Below are 22,399 nucleotides of genomic sequence, written 5' to 3'. Positions count from 1 at the left end.
TCATTCCCTTTGCTGTGAAGGCAGGCATGAACGAACTCATTCCCTTTGCTGTGAAGGCAGGCATGAACGAACTCATTCCCTTTGCTGTGAAGGCAGGCATGAACGAACTCATTCCCTTTGCTGTGAAGGCAGGCATGAACGAACTCATTCCCTTTGCTGTGAAGGCAGGCATGAATGAACTCATTCCCTTTGCTGTGAAGGCAGGCATGAATGAACTCATTCCCTTTGCTGTGAAGGCAGGCATGAATGAACTCATTCCCTTTGCTGTGAAGGCAGGCATGAATGAACTCATTCCCTTTGCTGTGAAGGCAGGCATGAATGAACTCATTCCCTTTGCTGTGAAGGCAGGCATGAACGAACTCATTCCCTTTGCTGTGAAGACAGGCATGAACGAACTCATTCCCTTTGCTGTGAAGGCAGGCATGAACGAACTCATTCCCTTTGCTGTGAAGGCAGGCATGAACGAACTCATTCCCTTTGCTGTGAAGGCAGGCATGAACGAACTCATTCCCTTTGCTGTGAAGGCAGGCATGAACAAACTCATTCCCTTTGCTGTGAAGGCAGGCATGAACGAACTCATTCCCTTTGCTGTGAAGGCAGGCATGAACGAACTCATTCCCTTTGCTGTGAAGGCAGGCATGAATGAACTCATTCCCTTTGCTGTGAAGGCAGGCATGAACCAACTCATTCCCTTTGCTGTGAAGGCAGGCATGAATGAACTCATTCCCTTTGCTGTGAAGGCAGGCATGAATGAACTCATTCCCTTTGCTGTGAAGGCAGGCATGAATGAACTCATTCCCTTTGCTGTGAAGGCAGGCATGAACCAACTCATTCCCTTTGCTGTGAAGGCAGGCATGAATGAACTCATTCCCTTTGCTGTGAAGGCAGGCATGAATGAACTCATTCCCTTTGCTGTGAAGGCAGGTATGAACGAACTCATTCCCTTTGCTGTGAAGGCAGGCATGAACGAACTCATTCCCTTTGCTCTGAAGGCAGGCATGAACGAACTCATTCCCTTTGCTGTGAAGGCAGGCATGAATGAACTCATTCCCTTTGCTGTGAAGGCAGGTATGAACGAACTCATTCCCTTTGCTGTGAAGGCAGGTATGAACGAACTCATTGCCTTTGCTGTGAAGGCAGGCATGAACGAACTCATTCCCTTTGCTGTGAAGGCAGGCATGAACGAGCGAATCAGCGATCCAAGAATAAAACTCAGGTTAAACGTCAGAATCTCTACACACAAAAAAATGTGTTGTCGCATCAAAGTTTGATCTACAAAACAAAGGCTTTTTTTTAACTAGTAATAATATAACAGATCTAGAACTGAAAATGTCATATTTTACATTCTACAAATCTAGCATATAACTGAACTCAGAATACTGATAGTTTGATACTTGAATAACTCAAACACAAAATACAGTCAACTCCTGATAAGTGCACAATGGATATATGCCAACTACATCTAAGCTTTAAAGTGCTCTACAGTTCCCCTTGTGACAGATGAAAACATGTCACTGGCCTGAGGCCAGAGCTCCCACAAGATTTGGTTCTGTTTGTCAAAGCTTCAGTTAATTTGTCATTTAAATACTTTCTTTGTATTCACTGGGGCACAGCGATACCTGGCTTAGCGGTACCTGGCTCAGCGGTACCTGGCTCAGCGGTAGCGGTACCTGGCTCAGCGGTACCTGGCTCAGCAGTACCTGGCTCAGCAGTACCTGGCACAGGGACAGAGAGGCGCCACAGTACCAGATCCGAAATGCTGGATAGAGGGGCTCAGTGAATGTGGAGTGGAATGTGTGCAGGTGGGTCATTGTGTCAGAGGAAACGCTGTAGAAGGACAGAGTGCCGGCCGGCCAGTCCAGATACACTCCTATTCTGTGGGAGCGGAAGGCGTGGTCAGGTACGGTTGTGGGCTTCTTATTGTACCTGGCAGTGTAAATATCATTATTACAACTAAGAGTCCAGGACTTGTTATTGTATCCAAGCCCACAGTCATGACCCCTTCCTTCTCTTCCTATTCCACTGTATGTTACACCAATATGGACCTCGTGCCCCATCCACTCCACCTCCCAGTAACAGCGTCCAGTCAGAGCCTCTCTACACAGCACCTGATCCCAGTTCTCAAATCTCTCTGTGTGGTCAGGATACGTCTGCTCCTCTTCCACCCGTGTCACCTTTCTGTTCTCCTCAGACAGAGAGAGGTTTTTGAATGCTGTGTTTGGATCCAGTGTCAATTGACAGGCATCTGACAGAAAGACAATAAAATCATCAATTCAATTTCACCTCAGAATCTGGGAGAGTTAAAAGTCACAACAACAGAAAAATATTTCTGAATCCCAGACTTTTGAATGGCTAAAACATCACCCATAATATTGAAGAAGTACTTTTTTCTTCTCATGTCAAACTACTAGGAAGTCTGGAAAGACAGACTGAGTGGGCAGGAAGCTCACCTTGACTGGCGGTTCTTTGAATACGACCCATGTCAAGCAACATGGACTGGCGGTTCTTTGAATACGACCCATGTCAAGCAACATGGACTGGCGGTTCTTTGAATACGACCCATGTTAAGCAACGGACTGGCGGTTCTTTGAATACGACCCATGTCAAGCAACATGGACTGGCGGTTCTTTGAATACGACCCATGTCAAGCAACGGACTGGCGGTTCTTTGAATACGACCCATGTCAAGCAACGGACTGGCGGTTCTTTGAAAACGACCCATGTCAAGCAACATGGACTGGCGGTTCTTTGAATACGACCCATGTCAAGCAACATGGACTGGCGGTTCTTTGAATACGACCCATGTCAAGCAACATGGACTGGCGGTTCTTTGAATACGACCCATGTCAAGCAACGTGGACTGGCGGTTCTTTGAAAACGACCCATGTCAAGCAACATGGACTGGCGGTTCTTTGAATACGACCCATGTCAAGCAACATGGACTGGCGGTTCTTTGAATACGACCCATGTCAAGCAACGTGGACTGGCGGTTCTTTGAATACGACCCATGTCAAGCAATGTGGACTCAGTCAGCAGTGTTGCAGTCAGATTATCTCAAGCAAATTTTTGGATATACAAAGCAACTGAAAACAAGACTTTACAGGATGAGTTCTGGTAACTCGGGGTGGGCCGAGTACTCGGAAAAATCAGAATCCGTAGTTAGCTAGTCATTGTTGTTCAAGCTAATAATATGGTTAGTTATATTTTATATGGCAGTGGCCTCCCGGGTGAGTCTAAGGCACTGCATCGCAGCGCTAGCTGTGACACCAGACACTCTGGGTTCGAGTCCAGGTTCTGTCGCAGCCGGCCGCGACCGTGAGGTCCGTGGGGCGATGCACAATTGACCCAGCGTCGTCCGGCTTAGGGAGGGTTTGGCCAGCAGGGATATCCTTGTCTCATCGCGCACTCGCGACTCCTGTGGCGTGTAAGGTGCAGTGCACATTCACCAGGTCGCTAGGTGTTTCCTCGGACACATTGGTGCGGCTGGCTTCTGGGTTGGATGTGCATTGTGTCAAGAAGCAGTGCGGCTTGGCTGGGTTGTGTTTCAGAGGACGCACGCCTCTCCCGAGTCCGTACGGGAGTTTCAGCGATGAGACAAGAGTGTAACTACTACCATGAAATTGGGGATAACATTTTTTTTTTTTTTAATATATTTTATATGGCTGTTTCATGGTAGTAGTTACACTCTTGTCTCATCGCTGCAACTCCCGTACGGACTCGGGAGAGGTGTGCGTCCTCTGAAACACAACCCAACCAAGCCGCTGGCGCTAAGACATTTTGTCAGCCGGTTATTGTCATGCAAAAGACTGCTGGTCTCACGGTAATTTACCGTTAATTAACATAAACACATTTAGTATCTCCAGGCCTCCAAGCTAAATACGAGCCATTGATGTCAATAAATCCATGATTTAATTTTATTCAGGTCTAAAGAGACATTATGATAGGAAGAACAGAATATGACTTGGTCTACTGTATGTTATCTGGCTATATGCTATAGGCTGTAGACTTGTTCATTTATCAGACTAGATACTGTATGTTATCTGGCTATAGACTGTAGACTTGTTAATTTATCAGACTAGATACTGTATGTTATCTGGCTATATGCTATAGGCTGTAGACTTGTTCATTTATCAGACTAGATACTGTATGTTATCTGGCTATAGACTGTAGACTTGTTCATTTATCAGACTAGATACTGTATGTTATCTGGCTATAGACTGTAGGCTGTAGACTTGTTCATTTATCAGACTAGATACTGTATGTTATCTGGCTATAGACTGTAGGCTGTAGACTTGTTCATTTATCAGACTAGATACTGTATGTTATCTGGCTATAGACTGTAGGCTGTAGACTTGTTCATTTATCAGACTAGATACTGTATGTTATCTGGCTATAGACTGTAGACTTGTTCATTTATCAGACTAGATACTGTATGTTATCTGGCTATAGACTGTAGGCTGTAGACTTGTTATCTGTCTATTGTAGACTTGTTCATTTTTCAGACTAGATACATTTATCAGACTAGATACTGTATGTTATCTGGCTATAGACTGTAGGCTGTAGACTTGTTCATTTATCAGACTAGATACTGTATGTTATCTGGCTATAGACTGTAGGCTGTAGACTTGTTCATTTATCAGACTAGATACTGTATGTTATCTGACTATAGACTATAGACTTGTTAATTTATCAGACTAGATACTGTATGTTAAGTCCGGTGCTATTATTTTAAAATGATATGATTTTATAGTATACTATTTTTTATTTTAAAATAATAACATATCATCCGGTGCTATTATCATCAATAGTCTACAGTCCCGTCATGCAGCCCAAATATATGGTTTGATTTCTAACACATTCAATTTGTAAGTCGCTCTGGATAAGAGCGTCTGCTAAATGACTTAAATGTAAATGTAAATGTCTAAAGGTTGCTATCATTCACAACTAAATAGGACAAATAACTCTAAATTGACCTTTTATGACCTTTTATGACCTTTTCAAATGATCACTTTTACTCTTTTAAATATCTACTTCATGCACTCGCTCCGGAATGGGAAAAACATCCTATTTTATTCAGATAAAAGGAATATAATTAAACTTTCTATTTTATTCATTATTTATTGTATAAATAACCACTAATGTTATCCCCAATTTCATGGTAGTAGTTACACTCTTGTCTCATTTGTACCTTGTCAGCTCAGGCATTTGAACTTGCAACCTTCCGGTTACTAGTCCAACGCTCTAACCACTAGGCTACCTGCCACCCCTCCACTCTAACCACTAGACTCTAACCACTAGACTCTAACCACTAGGCTACCCTGTCACCCCTCCACTCTAACCACTAGACTCTAACCACTAGACTCTAACCACTAGACTCTAACCACTAGACTCTAACCACTAGACTCTAACCACTAGACTCTAACCACTAGACTCTAACCACTAGACTCTAACCACTAGACTCTAACCCTGTCACCCCTACACTCTAACCACTAGACTCTAACCACTAGACTCTAACCACTAGACTCTAACCACTAGACTCTAACCACTAGACTCTAACCACTAGACTCTAACCACTAGACTCTAACCACTAGACTCCCTAACCACTAGACTCTAACCACTAGACTCTAACCACTAGACTCTAACCACTAGACTCTAACCACTAGACTCTAACCACTAGACTCTAACCACTAGACTCTAACCACTAGACTCTAACCACTAGACTCTAACCACTAGACTCTAACCACTAGACTCTAACCACTAGACTCTAACCACTGTTCTCTCATCAAATGATTATATTTTAACCAATCAAACTATTCTCTTTACTAATATGTAAAAATGTGTTTCCATTTAGAATGGTCCATTAATGGGCAGGAACAGGAACAGGAACAGAAAGAGGAACAGGAACAGGAAGAGGAACAGGAACAGAAAGAGGAAGAGGAACAGGAACAGAAAGAGGAACAGGAAAAGGAACAGAAACAGGAACAGGAACAGAAACAGGAACAGAAACAGGAAGAGGAACAGGAAGAGGAACAGGAAGAGGAACAGGAAGAGGAACAGGAACAGGAAGAGGAACAGGAAGAGGAACAGGAAGAGGAACAGGAAGAGAAACAGAAACAGGAACAGAACAGGAAGAGGAACAGAAAGAGGAAGAGGAACAGGAACAGAAAGAGGAACAGAAACAGGAAGAGGAACAGGAACAGAAAGAGGAAGAGGAACAGGAACAGAAACAGAAACAGGAACAGGAACAGGAAGAGGAACAGGAAGAGGAACAGGAAGAGGAACAGGAACAGGAACAGGAACAGGAACAGGAAGAGGAACAGGAAGAGGAACAGGAAGAGGAACAGAAACAAGAACAGAAACAGGAAGAGGAAGAGGAACAGAAACAAGAACAGGAAGAGGAACAGAAACAGGAACAGAAACAGGAAGAGGAACAGGAAGAGGAACAGGAAGAGAAACAAGAACATAAACAGGAAGAGGAACAGGAACAGGAACAGGAGGCAAGAAGTCTTGTCAGAAGCAGTGTTTAATTTACACCCAAACTTACATTTCTTAAGTGCTGATTTTAACCAACACTCGGAATTATGATCCACACTGAGAAATCAGAAGAAGAGACACACATTTTATGGGTTTTAGACAAGTGATATCATATTTGATTATATTATTATTTGGATAATACCAGACCTCATTTGATGCAAAACTATTTTAGCCCATGCATAAATAATTATCTAAAAAACAACAGTTTGTAAATAAATAAATAAATAAATAAATAAAACATTTTATTTTTCTTCCCCTACTATTTTTCATGTTTAAAAAAAAAGTCTGAATATTTAGTTGTATAGGAGTTGCAGTGTTTACCTGAGTTTCTCCAGTTTATATTGTGGATCTTCCACGACAGCAGAGAGCAGCTTCACTCCGGAGTCTCCTGGGTGATTGTGGGTAAGGTCCAGCTCTCTTAGGTGGGAGGGGTTTGACCTCAGAGCTGAAGCCAGAGAACCACAGCCTTCCTCTGTGACTAAACAGAATGACAACCTGCAGAATGGATTTCATTTCATTCTCAAAATGTGATTTAACCTTTATTTAAACTAGGCAGTTAAGAACATATTCTTGTTTACAATGACTGCCTAGGAACAGTGGGTTAACTGGTCTAGGAACAGTGGGTTAACTGATCTAGGAACAGTGGGTTAACTGGTCTAGGAACAGTGGGTTAACTGGTCTAGGAACAGTGGGTTAACTGGTCTAGGAACAGTGGGTTAACTGGTCTAGGAACAGTGGGTTAACTGGTCTAGGAACAGTGGGCTAACTGGTCTAGGAACAGTGGGCTAACTGGTCTAGGAACAGTGGGCTAACTGGTCTAGGAACAGTGGGCTAACTGGTCTAGGAACAGTGGGTTAACTGGGCTAGGAACAGTGGGTTAACTGGGCTAGGAACAGTGGGTTAACTGGGCTAGGAACAGTGGGTTAACTGGTCTAGGAACAGTGGGTTAACTGGTCTAGGAACAGTGGGTTAACTGGTCTAGGAACAGTGGGTTAACTGGTCTAGGAACAGTGGGTTAACTGGCCTAGGAACTGTGGGTTAACTGGCCTAGGAACTGTGGGTTAACTGGCCTAGGAACTGTGGGTTAACTGGCCTAGGAACAGTGGGTTAACTGGCCGAGGAACAGTGGGTTAACTGGCCTAGGAACAGTGGGTTAACTGGCCTAGGAACAGTGGGTTAACTGGCCTAGGAACAGTGGGTTAACTGGTCTAGGAACAGTGGGTTAACTGGCCTAGGAACAGTGGGTTAACTGGTCTAGGAACAGTGGGTTAACTGGTCTAGGAACAGTGGGTTAACTGCCTTGTTCAGGGACAGAACGACAGATTTTTATCTTGTCAGCTCAGGGATTTGATCTAGCAACCTTTTGGTTACTAGTCCAACGCTCTAACCACGAGGCCAACTGCCGCCTCTACACTCTAACCACTAGGCTACCTGCCGCCCCTCCACTCTAACCACTAGGCCAACTACCGCCTCTACACTCTAACCACTAGGCTACCTGCCGCCCCTCCACTCTAACCACTAGGCTACCTGCCGCCCCTCCATTCTACCCACTAGGCTACCTGCCGCCCCTCCAATCTAACCACTAGGTACCTGCCGCCCCTCCACTCTAACCACTAGGCTACCTGCCGCCCCTCCACTCTAACCACTAGGCTACCTGCCGCCCCTCCACTCTAACCACTAGGCTACCTGCCGCCCCTCCACTCTAACCACTAGGCTACCTGCCGCCCCTCCACTCTAACCACTAGGCTGCCTGCCGCCCCTCCACTCTAACCACTAGGCTGCCTGCCGCCCCTCCACTCTAACCACTAGGCTACCTGCCGCCCCTCCACACTAACCACTAGGCTACCTGCCGCCCCTCCACTCTAACCACTAGGCTACCTGCCGCCCCTCCACTCTAACCACTAGGCTACCTGCCGCCCCTCCACTCTAACCACTAGGCTACCTGCCGCCCCTCCACTCTAACCACTAGGCTACCTGCCGCCCCTCCACTCTAACCACTAGGCTACCTGCCGCCCCTCCACTCTAACCACTAGGCTACCTGCCGCCCCTCCACTCTAACCACTAGGCTACCTGCCGCCCCTCCACTCTAACCACTAGGCTACCTGCCGCCCCTCCACTCTAACCACTAGGCTACCTGCCGCCCTCCACTCTAACCACTAGGCTACCTGCCGCCCCTCCACACTAACCACTAGGCTACCTGCCGCCTCTCCACTCTAACCACTAGGCTACCTGCCGCCCCTCCACTCTAACCACTAGGCTACCTGCCGCCCCTCCACTCTAACCACTAGGCTACCTGCCGCCCTCCACACTAACCACTAGGCTACCTGCCGCCCCTCCACTCTAACCACTAGGCTACCTGCCCCTCCACTCTAACCACTAGGCTACCTGCCGCCCCTCCACACTAACCACTAGGCTACCTGCCGCCCCTCCACACTAACCACTAGGCTACCTGCCGCCCCTCCACACTAACCACTAGGCTACCTGCCGCCCCTCCACTCTAACCACTAGGCTACCTGCCGCCCCTCACTCTAACCACTAGGCTACCTGCCGCCCCTCCACACTAACCACTAGGCTACCTGCCGCCCCTCCACACTAACCACTAGGCTACCTGCCGCCCCTCCACACTAACCACTAGGCTACCTGCCGCCCCTCCACTCTAACCACTAGGCTACCTGCCGCCCCTCCACTCTAACCACTAGGCTACCTGCCGCCCCTCCACTCTAACCACTAGGCTACCTGCCGCCCCTCCACTCTAACCACTAGGCTACCTGCCGCCCCTCCACTCTAACCACTAGGCTACCTGCCGCCCCTCCACTAACCACTAGGCTACCTGCCGCCCCTCCACTCTAACCACTAGGCTACCTGCCGCCCCTCCACTCTAACCACTAGGCTACCTGCCGCCCCTCCACTCTAACCACTAGGCTACCTGCCTCCCCTCCACTCTAACCACTAGGCTACCTGCCGCCCCTACACTCTAACCACTAGGCTACCTGCCTTTTTGAAGTGTTACCTGGTATGTATGCAAGACCCTTTTTTACTCCAAGATCACAAACACAAAGAGGAAAATACTAACCTCAGTGTCTCCAGTTTACAGTTCGGACTCTCCAGTCCAGCAGAGAGCAGCTTCACTCCTGAATCCTGCAGGTCATTTTCACTCAGGTCCAGTTCTCTCAGCTGGGAGGGGTTTGAACTGAGAACAGAGGCTAACGCTTCACAGCATCTCTCTGTGAGGTTACATCCGTTTAGCCTAGATAATGGCAAACCAGTTCAGAATCAGTCATGTTCAATAATGGGTGTCTGTTGTGATTATCAATTCTGGGTGTAACCTCATCCCCCGTGCCAATATTGCTGTCAACTTTAGATTGTAGTAATTAAATTCTGTCATGGAAGCTTCATCTACTTCAAAACAGAATATTATTAATCAAATCGACACTTACAGGACTGTCCTGGAGGCTTTGACCACTGGCATCAGCCTCAGAAGACCTTCCTCTGATCTGGAGTATTTCTTCAGGTCAAACACATCCAGCTCCTCTTCTGAAGTCAGCAACACAAAGACCAGAGCTGACCACTGTGCAGGTGACAGTGTGTCTTCTGAGAGACTTCCTGATCTCAGGTAGCTTTGGATCTCCTCCACTAGAGAACGGTCATTCAGCTCATTCAGACAGTGGAACAGATTGATGCTCCTCTCTGGAGAGAGATTCTCCCTGATCTTCTCCTTGATGTGATTGATTGTCATCTCATTGGTCTGTGACTTGCTTCCTATCTGTGTCAGTAGGCCTGGTAGAAAAGTCTGATTGGAGTCCAGCGAGAGACCCAGAAGGAAGCGGAGGAACAGGTCCAGGTGACCGTTCTCACTCTGTAAGGCCTTATCCACTGCACTCTTGTGGAGGTTCGTCTGTAGGTTGTCACCAGACATCTGGTGGTTTCTGGTGGTGGTTTCAGGTTCTGCCATTAGATTTAAACGGTCGTTGTTGAATGTGACAAACACGTACACAGCAGCCAGAAACTCCTGGATGCTCAGATGAACAAAGCAGTACAGCTTCTCCTGGTACAGCCCATTCTCCTCTCTGAAGATCTGTGTACACACTCCTGAGTAGACGGACGCTTCTGCGACATCAATGCCACACTCTCTCAGGTCTTTCTCGTAGAATATCAGATTCCCCTTTTCCAGCTGTCTGAAAGCCAGTTCTCCCAGTTTCAGGAGGATCTCCTCGTCTGTTTTCATCTGTGAATCTGACTCAGCTTCCTCTGGTCCTTGGGGAAATTTCTGTTTTTTGTGCAGTATGGTAAAGATGAGGAAGTGTTTGTACATTTGAGTCAGAGTCTTGGGCATCTCTCCGCTCAGTGCGTCACCCAACAGTGTCTCTAGGACAGTGGCAGAGATCCAACAGAACACTGGGATGTGGCACATGATGTAGAGGCTTCTTGATGTCTTTATGTGCGAGATGATTCTGTTGGCCATGTTCTGCTCGTCGTGGTATCTCTTCTTAAAGTACTCCTCCTTCTGTTGGTCATTGAACCCTCGTATCTCTGTCACCTGGTCAACGCACTCAGGAGGGATCTGATTGGCTGCTGCTGGTCGGGAGGTTATCCAGAGGAGAGCGGACGGAAGAAGATTCCCCTTGATGAGGTTTGTCAGCAGCACGTCCACTGACGTTGACTTTGTGACATCACAACAGTGCTCATTGGTCTTGAATTCCAGAGGAAGTCGACACTCATCCAGACCATCTAAAACAAACAGAACCTTGTACTTGTCAAAGTTGGAGATTCCTGATTCTTTGGTTTCCGTGAAAAAGTGATGAAGAAATTCCATCAAGGTGTATTTATTCCCCTTCATCATATTCAGATCTCGAAAAGGAAGTGGAAATATCAATTGGATATCCTGATTTCCTTTTCCTTCAGCCCAGTCCAGAATTAACTTCTGCACAGAGATAGTTTTTCCAATGCCAGCGACACCCTTTGTCAACACAGTCCTGATTTCTTTGTCTTGTCCAGGTAAAGCTTTAAAGATGTCGTTGCATTTGATTGGCGTCTCTTGTGTTGCTGGTCTCTTGGACGTTACCTCGATCTGTCTCACCTCATGTTCATGATTGACATCTCCACTTCCACCCTCTGTGATGTAAAGCTCTGTGTAGATCTTACTGAGAAGGGTTGGGTTTCCTTGCTTGGCTATTCCCTCAAACACATTCTTACATTTCCTCTTCAGATTGTATTTGAGTTTCTGTTGACATGCAACAAGTTCTCCTAGAAGACCTGACAATGCAGATCATCCACGTTAACATGTCACACAACAAAGTCAAAAGTTTCAATGAAGAATATATTATAAATTATTCTACTAGTTTTTTTTCCTGTGGACATGTAAATTGCTTGTGAATAGCAGGAAAATTGTAGAGATCTCTCTCGGTATGTTAATCATTTGTAGACATTAATGGTCGGTCTTACTGTTCTCCAGTGTGTCAGCGAGCTCCTTCTGGTTCATGTTCCTCAGGATGTGCAGTGTGATCTTCAGAGCACCATCTCTGGCACTGCTCTCCTGCTTCTCATCTTCACCATCTTCCTCATCCTCCCTCTGAACTTCACTCAGTATCCTCTTGAACCTCTTCAACTCACGTTTTACCAAAACAACGACCCGGTCTTCAAGCACCTGAAATGGACAACAAACCCAGAACAGTTCATCAAAACTAAATGTACTCTGGTGTGTTATTTGTGGAGTTAATTTGATATAAGTTTGTATGATAAATCAGCGAAACCCTGAATATTGAGTTCAGATCCGTTCGTTGATTCTGGGCAGCCTCAACCTGTAGTTTCTCACATTGGACTCTGTGGACAGAATAAAACAGGTTACAAGTCTTGTTTCCTGGTTATAAGGAAGCCATCCATGGACCAATCACTGACGACCAATTCATTAAATCGCCAGCTGATCTACCAATGAATTAATCGCCAGCTGATCTACCAATGAATTAATCGCCAGCTGATCTACCAATGAATTAATCGCCAGCTGATCTACCAATGAATTAATCGCCAGCTGATCTACCAATGAATTAATCGCCAGCTGATCTACCAATGAATTAATCGCCAGCTGATCTACCAATGAATTAATCGCCAGCTGATCTACCAATGAATTAATCGCCAGCTGATCTACCAATGAATTAATCGCCAGCTGATCTACCAATGAATTAATCGCCAGCTGATCTATCGTTAAGCGGAAAATGTCATGTTTAATACGTTCTTCTTGAGCAGACTAAAAGTGATTTATCTATTTGAAGATGATGCCGTAGAAATTAAAGAAATTCTTTAATTGCCTCGTTTACCACGTCAAATCTACAATAAAAATTTGTTTTCAACACACTTTATATTAACGGAAGAAATCATAGTGTAGGATACATTTTTCCTTTACAATGGCTAAACTAGATAGCTAGTTTTATCTCCCCGGAGACCGGCATAGAAAACTCATGATTGGATCCCCCCCCCTCGTTAACCCTTTCCTTTCCAACCGAAACTGAAGACATTAAATCAGAATATCATCGAAAATTATGAAACAATCAGAATACGATTTAAATATAATTGAAAAGATAGACATAAAATAGAAATTAAAACTTCAAATGTGGAGTTTAAAAAATAGTTCAAGATCTTTGATCATTGGCCTTTTCTTACAGCTCCCGGTATCCTCATCGTGTATTTATTCCTTTGTGTCATTTTTCAGTTTTTCTTTGTTCGGAAGAGGCAGATAAATCAGCTAGTCTACACCTGTTGTTGTTAGTCTACACCTGTTGTTTACCAAGCATTTCTCTGTTAGTCTACACCTGTTGTTTACCAAGCATTTCACTGTTAGTCTACACCTGTTGTTTACCAAGCATTTCTCTGTTAGTCTACACACTGTTGTTTACCAAGCATTTCACTGTTAGTCTACACCTGTTGTTTACCAAGCATTTCACTGTTAGTCTACACCTGTTGTTTACCAAGCATTTCACTGTTAGTCTACACCTGTTGTTTACCAAGCATTTCCCTGTTAGTCTACACCTGTTGTTTACCAAGCATTTCACTGTTAGTCTACACCTGTTGTTTACCAAGCATTTCACTGTTAGTCTACACCTGTTGTTTACCAAGCATTTCACTGTTAGTCTACACCTGTTGTTTACCAAGCATTTCACTGTTAGTCTACACCTGTTGTTTACCACCTGTTGTTTACCAAGCATTTCACTGTTAGTCTACACCTGTTGTTTACCAAGCATTTCACTGTTAGTCTACACCTGTTGTTTACCAAGCATTTCACTGTTAGTCACACCTGTTGTTTACCAAGCATTTCACTGTTAGTCTACACCTGTTGTTTATTTCACTGTTAGTCTACACTGTTAGTCTACACCTGTTGTTTACCAAGCATTTCACTGTTAGTCTACACCTGTTGTTTTAAGCATTTCACACCTGTTGTTTACCAAGCATTTCACTGTTAGTCTACACCTGTTGTTTACCAAGCATTTCACTGTTAGTCTACACCTGTTGTTGTTAGTCTACACCTGTTGTTTACCAAGCATTTCACTGTTAGTCTACACCTGTTGTTTACCAAGCATTTCACTGTTAGTCTACACCTGTTGTTTACCAAGCATTTCCCTGTTAGTCTACACCTGTTGTTTACCAAGCATTTCACTGTTAGTCTACACCTGTTGTTTACCAAGCATTTCACTGTTAGTCTACACCTGTTGTTTACCAAGCATTTCACTGTTAGTCTACACCTGTTGTTTACCAAGCATTTCACTGTTAGTCTACACCTGTTGTTGTTAGTCTACACCTGTTGTTTACCAAGCATTTAACTGTTAGTCTACACCTGTTGTTTACCAAGCATTTCACTGTTAGTCTACACCTGTTGTTTACCAAGCATTTCACTGTTAGTCTACACCTGTTGTTTACCAAGCATTTCCCTGTTAGTCTACACCTGTTGTTTACCAAGCATTTCACTGTTAGTCTACACCTGTTGTTTACCAAGCATTTCACTGTTAGTCTACACCTGTTGTTTACCAAGCATTTCACTGTTAGTCTACACCTGTTGTTTACCAAGCATTTCACTGTTAGTCTACACCTGTTGTTGTTAGTCTACACCTGTTGTTTACCAAGCATTTCACTGTTAGTCTACACCTGTTGTTTACCAAGCATTTCACTGTTAGTCTACACCTGTTGTTTACCAAGCATTTCACTGTTAGTCTACACCTGTTGTTTACCAAGCATTTCACTGTTAGTCTACACCTGTTGTTTACCAAGCATTTCTCTGTTAGTCTACACCTGTTGTTGTTAGTCTACACCTGTTGTTTACCAAGCATTTCCCTGTTAGTCTACACCTGTTGTTTACCAAGCATTTCACTGTTAGTCTACACCTGTTGTTTACCAAGCATTTCACTGTTAGTCTACACCTGTTGTTTACCAAGCATTTCTCTGTTAGTCTACACCTGTTGTTGTTAGTCTACACCTGTTGTTTACCAAGCATTTCTCTGTTAGTCTACACCTGTTGTTTACCAAGCATTTCCCTGTTAGTCTACACCTGTTGTTTACCAAGCATTTCACTGTTAGTCTACACCTGTTGTTTACCAAGCATTTCTAGTCTACACCTGTTGTTTACCAAGCATTTCACTGTTAGTCTACACCTGTTGTTTACCAAGCATTTCACTGTTAGTCTACACCTGTTGTTTACCAAGCATTTCTGTTAGTCTGTTAGTCTTTCACACCTGTTGTTGTTAGTCTACACCTGTTGTTTACCAAGCATTTCCCTGTTAGTCTACACCTGTTGTTTACCAAGCATTTCACTGTTAGTCTACACCTGTTGTTTACCAAGCATTTCACTGTTAGTCTACACCTGTTGTTTACCAAGCATTTCTCTGTTAGTCTACACCTGTTGTTGTTAGTCTACACCTGTTGTTTACCAAGCATTTCTCTGTTAGTCTACACCTGTTGTTTACCAAGCATTTCCCTGTTAGTCCACACCTGTTGTTTACCAAGCATTTCTCTGTTAGTCTACACCTGTTGTTGTTAGTCTACACCTGTTGTTTACCAAGCATTTAACTGTTAGTCTACACCTGTTGTTTACCAAGCATTTCCCTGTTAGTCTACACCTGTTGTTTACCAAGCATTTCCCTGTTAGTCTACACCTGTTGTTTACCAAGCATTTCACTGTTAGTCTACACCTGTTGTTTACCAAGCATTTCTCTGTTAGTCTACACCTGTTGTTGTTAGTCTACACCTGTTGTTTACCAAGCATTTCTCTGTTAGTCTACACCTGTTGTTTACCAAGCATTTCACTGTTAGTCTACACCTGTTGTTTACCAAGCATTTCACTGTTAGTCTACACCTGTTGTTTACCAAGCATTTCACTGTTAGTCTACACCTGTTGTTGTTAGTCTACACCTGTTGTTTACCAAGCATTTCTCTGTTAGTCTACACCTGTTGTTTACCAAGCATTTCCCTGTTAGTCCACACCTGTTGTTTACCAAGCATTTCACTGTTAGTCTACACCTGTTGTTTACCAAGCATTTCACTGTTAGTCTACACCTGTTGTTTACCAAGCATTTCACTGTTAGTCTATACCTGTTGTTTACCAAGCATTTCACTGTTAGTCTACACCTGTTGTTTACCAAGCATTTCTCTGTTAGTCTACACCTGTTGTTGTTAGTCTACACCTGTTGTTTACCAAGCATTTCTCTGTTAGTCTACACCTGTTGTTTACCAAGCATTTCCCTGTTAGTCCACACCTGTTGTTTACCAAGCATTTCACTGTTAGTCTACACCTGTTGTTTACCAAGCATTTCCCTGTTAGTCTACACCTGTTGTTTACCAAGCATTTCACTGTTAGTCTACACCTGTTGTTTACCAAGCATTTCACTGTTAGTCTACACCTGTTGTTGTTAGTCTACACCTGTTGTTTACCAAGCATTTCACTGTTAGTCTACACCTGTTGTTTACCAAGCATTTCCCTGTTAGTCTACACCTGTTGTTTACCAAGCATTTCACTGTTAGTCTACACCTGTTGTTTACCAAGCATTTCTCTGTTAGTCTACACCTGTTGTTTACCAAGCATTTCTCTGTTAGTCTACACCTGTTGTTGTTAGTCTACACCTGTTGTTTACCAAGCATTTCTCTGTTAGTCTACACCTGTTGTTTACCAAGCATTTCCCTGTTAGTCCACACCTGTTGTTTACCAAGCATTTCTCTGTTAGTCTACACCTGTTGTTGTTAGTCTACACCTGTTGTTTACCAAGCATTTCTCTGTTAGTCTACACCTGTTGTTTACCAAGCATTTCCCTGTTAGTCTACACCTGTTGTTTACCAAGCATTTCCCTGTTAGTCTACACCTGTTGTTTACCAAGCATTTCACTGTTAGTCTACACCTGTTGTTTACCAAGCATTTCTCTGTTAGTCTACACCTGTTGTTGTTAGTCTACACCTGTTGTTTACCAAGCATTTCTCTGTTAGTCTACACCTGTTGTTTACCAAGCATTTCACTGTTAGTCTACACCTGTTGTTTACCAAGCATTTCACTGTCAGTCTACACCTGTTGTTTACCAAGCATTTCACTGTTAGTCTACACCTGTTGTTGTTAGTCTACACCTGTTGTTTACCAAGCATTTCTCTGTTAGTCTACACCTGTTGTTTACCAAGCATTTCCCTGTTAGTCCACACCTGTTGTTTACCAAGCATTTCACTGTTAGTCTACACCTGTTGTTTACCAAGCATTTCACTGTTAGTCTACACCTGTTGTTTACCAAGCATTTCACTGTTAGTCTATACCTGTTGTTTACCAAGCATTTCACTGTTAGTCTACACCTGTTGTTTACCAAGCATTTCTCTGTTAGTCTACACCTGTTGTTTTAGTCTACACCTGTTGTTTACCAAGCATTTCTCTGTTAGTCTACACCTGTTGTTTACCAAGCATTTCCCTGTTAGTCTACACCTGTTGTTTACCAAGCATTTCACTGTTAGTCTACACCTGTTGTTTACCAAGCATTTCCCTGTTAGTCTACACCTGTTGTTTACCAAGCATTTCACTGTTAGTCTACACCTGTTGTTTACCAAGCATTTCACTGTTAGTCTACACCTGTTGTTGTTAGTCTACACCTGTTGTTTACCAAGCATTTCACTGTTAGTCTACACCTGTTGTTTACCAAGCATTTCTCTGTTAGTCTACACCTGTTGTTTACTAAGCATTTCACTGTTAGTCTACACCTGTTGTTTACCAAGCATTTCTCTGTTAGTCTACACCTGTTGTTGTTAGTCTACACCTGTTGTTTACCAAGCATTTCACTGTTAGTCTACACCTGTTGTTTACCAAGCATTTCCCTGTTAGTCTACACCTGTTGTTGTTAGTCTACACCTGTTGTTTACCAAGCATTTCACTGTTAGTCTACACCTGTTGTTTACCAAGCATTTCACTGTTAGTCTACACCTGTTGTTTACCAAGCATTTCTCTGTTAGTCTACACCTGTTGTTTACCAAGCATTTCACTGTTAGTCTACACCTGTTGTTTACCAAGCATCTCCCTGTTAGTCTACACCTGTTGATTACCAAGCATTTCACTGTTAGTCTACACCTGTTGTTTACCAAGCATTTCACTGTTAGTCTACACCTGTTGTTGTTAGTCTACACCTGTTGTTTACCAAGCATTTAACTGTTAGTCTACACCTGTTGTTTACATTTCAAGTCATTTAACATTTCACTGTTAGTCTACACCTGTTGTTTACCAAGCATTTCACTGTTAGTCTACACCTGTTGTTTACCAAGCATTTCTCTGTTAGTCTACACCTGTTGTTTACCAAGCATTTCACTGTTAGTCTACACCTGTTGTTTACCAAGCATTTCACTGTTAGTCTACACCTGTTGTTGTTAGTCTACACCTGTTGTTTACCAAGCATTTAACTGTTAGTCTACACCTGTTGTTTACCAATCATTTAACTGTTAGTCTACACCTGTTGTTTACCAAGCATTTCACTGTTAGTCTACACCTGTTGTTTACTAAGCATTTCACTGTTAGTCTACACCTGTTGTTTACCAAGCATTTCTCTGTTAGTCTACACCTGTTGTTTACCAAGCATTTCTCTGTTAGTCTACACCTGTTGTTTACCAAGCATTTCACTGTTAGTCTACACCTGTTGTTTACCAAGCATTTCACTGTTAGTCTACACCTGTTGTTTACCAAGCATTTCACTGTTAGTCTACACCTGTTGTTTACCAAGCATTTCACTGTTAGTCTACACCTGTTGTTTACCAAGCATTTCACTGTTAGTCTACACCTGTTGTTTACCAAGCATTTCTCTGTTAGTCTACACCTGTTGTTGTTAGTCTACACCTGTTGTTTACCAAGCATTTCACTGTTAGTCTACACCTGTTGTTTACCAAGCATTTCACTGTTAGTCTACACCTGTTGTTTACCAAGCATTTCCCTGTTAGTCTACACCTGTTGTTTACCAAGCATTTCTCTGTTAGTCTACACCTGTTGTTTACCAAGCATTTCCCTGTTAGTCTACACCTGTTGTTTACCAAGCATTTCCCTGTTAGTCTACACCTGTTGTTTACCAAGCATTTCTCTGTTAGTCTACACCTGTTGTTTACCAAGCATTTCACTGTTAGTCTACACCTGTTGTTGTTAGTCTACACCTGTTGTTTACCAAGCATTTCTCTGTTAGTCTACACCTGTTGTTTACCAAGCATTTCCCTGTTAGTCTACACCTGTTGTTTACCAAGCATTTCCCTGTTAGTCTACACCTGTTGTTTACCAAGCATTTCACTGTTAGTCTACACCTGTTGTTTACCAAGCATTTCACTGTTAGTCTACACCTGTTGTTTACCAAGCATTTCACTGTTAGTCTACACCTGTTGTTTACCAAGCATCTCCCTGTTAGTCTACACCTGTTGTTTACCAAGCATTTCACTGTTAGTCTACACCTGTTGTTTACCAAGCATTTCACTGTTAGTCTACACCTGTTGTTTACCAAGCATTTCACTGTTAGTCTACACCTGTTGTTGTTAGTCTACACCTGTTGTTTACCAAGCATTTAACTGTTAGTCTACACCTGTTGTTTACCAAGCATTTCCCTGGTAGTCTACACCTGTTGTTTACCAAGCATTTCACTGTTAGTCTACACCTGTTGTTTACCAAGCATTTCACTGTTAGTCTACACCTGTTGTTTACCAAGCATTTCACTGTTAGTCTACACCTGTTGTTTACCAAGCATTTCACTGTTAGTCTACACCTGTTTACCAAGCATTTCACTGTTATTGTTTACCAAGCATTTCACTGTTAGTCTACACCTGTTGTTTACCAAGCATCTCCCTGTTAGTCTACACCTGTTGTTTACCAAGCATTTCACTGTTAGTCTACACCTGTTGTTGTTAGTCTACACCTGTTGTTGTTAGTCTACACCTGTTGTTTACCAAGCATTTCTCTGTTAGTCTACACCTGTTGTTTACCAAGCATTTCTCTGTTAGTCTACACCTGTTGTTTACCAAGCATTTCTCTGTTAGTCTACACCTGTTGTTTACCAAGCATTTCTCTGTTAGTCTACACCTGTTGTTTACCAAGCATTTCTCTGTTAGTCTACACCTGTTGTTTACCAAGCATTTCTCTGTTAGTCTACACCTGTTGTTTACCAAGCATTTCACTGTTAGTCTACACCTGTTGTTGTTAGTCTACACCTGTTGTTTACCAAGCATTTCACTGTTAGTCTACACCTGTTGTTTACCAAGCATTTCCCTGTTAGTCTACACCTGTTGTTTACAAGCATTTCTCTGTTAGTCTACACCTGTTGTTTACCAAGCATTTCACTGTTAGTCTACACCTGTTGTTTACCAAGCATTTCCCTGTTAGTCCACACCTGTTGTTTACCAAGCATTTCACTGTTAGTCTACACCTGTTGTTGTTAGTCTACACCTGTTGTTTACCAAGCATTTCCCTGTTAGTCTACACCTGTTGTTTACCAAGCATTTCCCTGTTAGTCTACACCTGTTGTTTACCAAGCATTTCACTGTTAGTCTACACCTGTTGTTTACCAAGCATTTCACTGTTAGTCTACACCTGTTGTTTACCAAGCATTTCCCTGTTAGTCTACACCTGTTGTTTACCAAGCATTTCACTGTTAGTCTACACCTGTTGTTGTTAGTCTACACCTGTTGTTTACCAAGCATTTCTCTGTTAGTCTACACCTGTTGTTTACCAAGCATTTCCCTGTTAGTCCACACCTGTTGTTTACCAAGCATTTCTCTGTTAGTCTACACCTGTTGTTGTTAGTCTACACCTGTTGTTTACCAAGCATTTCACTGTTAGTCTACACCTGTTGTTTACCAAGCATTTCTCTGTTAGTCTACACCTGTTGTTTACCAAGCATTTCCCTGTTAGTCTACACCTGTTGTTTACCAAGCATTTCACTGTTAGTCTACACCTGTTGTTGTTAGTCTACACCTGTTGTTGTTAGTCTACACCTGTTGTTGTTAGTCTACACCTGTTGTTTACCAAGCATTTCCCTGTTAGTCTACACCTGTTGTTTACCAAGCATTTCACTGTTAGTCTACACCTGTTGTTTACCAAGCATTTCACTGTTAGTCTACACCTGTTGTTTACCAAGCATTTCACTGTTAGTCTACACCTGTTGTTTACCAAGCATTTCTCTGTTAGTCTACACCTGTTGTTTACCAAGCATTTCTCTGTTAGTCTACACCTGTTGTTTACCAAGCATTTCACTGTTAGTCTACACCTGTTGTTGTTAGTCTACACCTGTTGTTTACCAAGCATTTCACTGTTAGTCTACACCTGTTGTTTACCAAGCATTTCACTGTTAGTCTACACCTGTTGTTTACCAAGCATTTCACTGTTAGTCTACACCTGTTGTTGTTAGTCTACACCTGTTGTTTACCAAGCATTTAACTGTTAGTCTACACCTGTTGTTTACCAAGCATTTCCCTGTTAGTCTACACCTGTTGTTTACCAAGCATTTCACTGTTAGTCTACACCTGTTGTTGTTAGTCTACACCTGTTGTTTACCAAGCATTTCACTGTTAGTCTACACCTGTTGTTTACCAAGCATTTCACTGTTAGTCTACACCTGTTGTTTACCAAGCATTTCACTGTTAGTCTACACCTGTTGTTGTTAGTCTACACCTGTTGTTTACCAAGCATTTCTCTGTTAGTCTACACCTGTTGTTTACCAAGCATTTCACTGTTAGTCTACACCTGTTGTTTACCAAGCATTTCCCTGTTAGTCTACACCTGTTGTTTACCAAGCATTTCACTGTTAGTCTACACCTGTTGTTTACCAAGCATTTCACTGTTAGTCTACACCTGTTGTTTACCAAGCATTTCTCTGTTAGTCTACACCTGTTGTTTACCAAGCATTTCACTGTTAGTCTACACCTGTTGTTTACCAAGCATTTCTCTGTTAGTCTACACCTGTTGTTTACCAAGCATTTCACTGTTAGTCTACACCTGTTGTTTACCAAGCATTTAACTGTTAGTCTACACCTGTTGTTTACCAAGCATTTCCCTGTTAGTCTACACCTGTTGTTTACCAAGCATTTCACTGTTAGTCTACACCTGTTGTTTACCAAGCATTTCACTGTTAGTCTACACCTGTTGTTGTTAGTCTACACCTGTTGTTTACCAAGCATTTCACTGTTAGTCTACACCTGTTGTTGTTAGTCTACACCTGTTGTTTACCAAGCATTTCACTGTTAGTCTACACCTGTTGTTGTTAGTCTACACCTGTTGTTGTTAGTCTACACCTGTTGTTTACCAAGCATGTGACAAATAACGTTTGATTGATTGATTTATTGATCGATTATAAGCAGCATGCATGTTTCGCTTGAGAAAGTAAAAACACCAAACCATTCTGCTCCCA

General features: G+C 43.0%; 1 protein-coding gene across 25 annotated transcripts; it reads right to left on the bottom strand.

Moving 5' to 3' along the window:
• Positions 1-1,140: 1,140 nt before the first annotated feature.
• Positions 1,141-21,981, bottom strand: LOC118380157 (protein NLRC3-like). 25 transcript variants are annotated; one of them, XM_052520125.1, is made up of 11 exons: positions 20,348-20,392; positions 18,931-19,202; positions 17,831-17,922; positions 14,828-14,863; positions 11,976-13,280; positions 9,971-11,786; positions 9,607-9,780; positions 6,855-7,028; positions 6,544-6,590; positions 1,686-2,245; positions 1,141-1,649 (listed from the first exon to the last, which is right to left on the bottom strand). In XM_052520125.1, the coding sequence occupies exons 5-11, from the start codon at positions 12,010-12,012 to the stop codon at positions 1,581-1,583; spliced, it is 2,877 nt and encodes a 958-aa protein (XP_052376085.1). In that variant the 5' UTR covers positions 12,013-13,280; positions 14,828-14,863; positions 17,831-17,922; positions 18,931-19,202; positions 20,348-20,392; the 3' UTR covers positions 1,141-1,580. The 25 variants fall into 25 exon arrangements, 24 of the variants coding, with proteins under 24 accessions (XP_052376085.1, XP_052376087.1, XP_052376086.1 ...); XM_052520127.1 differs by lacking the exons at positions 18,931-19,202; positions 20,348-20,392 and adding an exon at positions 21,736-21,981; XM_052520126.1 differs by lacking the exons at positions 18,931-19,202; positions 20,348-20,392 and adding an exon at positions 20,584-20,783.
• Between the last annotated feature and the right edge of the window lie 418 nt (positions 21,982-22,399).

This window comes from Oncorhynchus keta, chromosome 6 (assembly GCF_023373465.1).
Source record: "Oncorhynchus keta strain PuntledgeMale-10-30-2019 chromosome 6, Oket_V2, whole genome shotgun sequence".
Classification (NCBI taxonomy): domain Eukaryota; kingdom Metazoa; phylum Chordata; class Actinopteri; order Salmoniformes; family Salmonidae; genus Oncorhynchus; species Oncorhynchus keta.
This window is presented reverse-complemented; position numbering and strand designations above follow the sequence as displayed.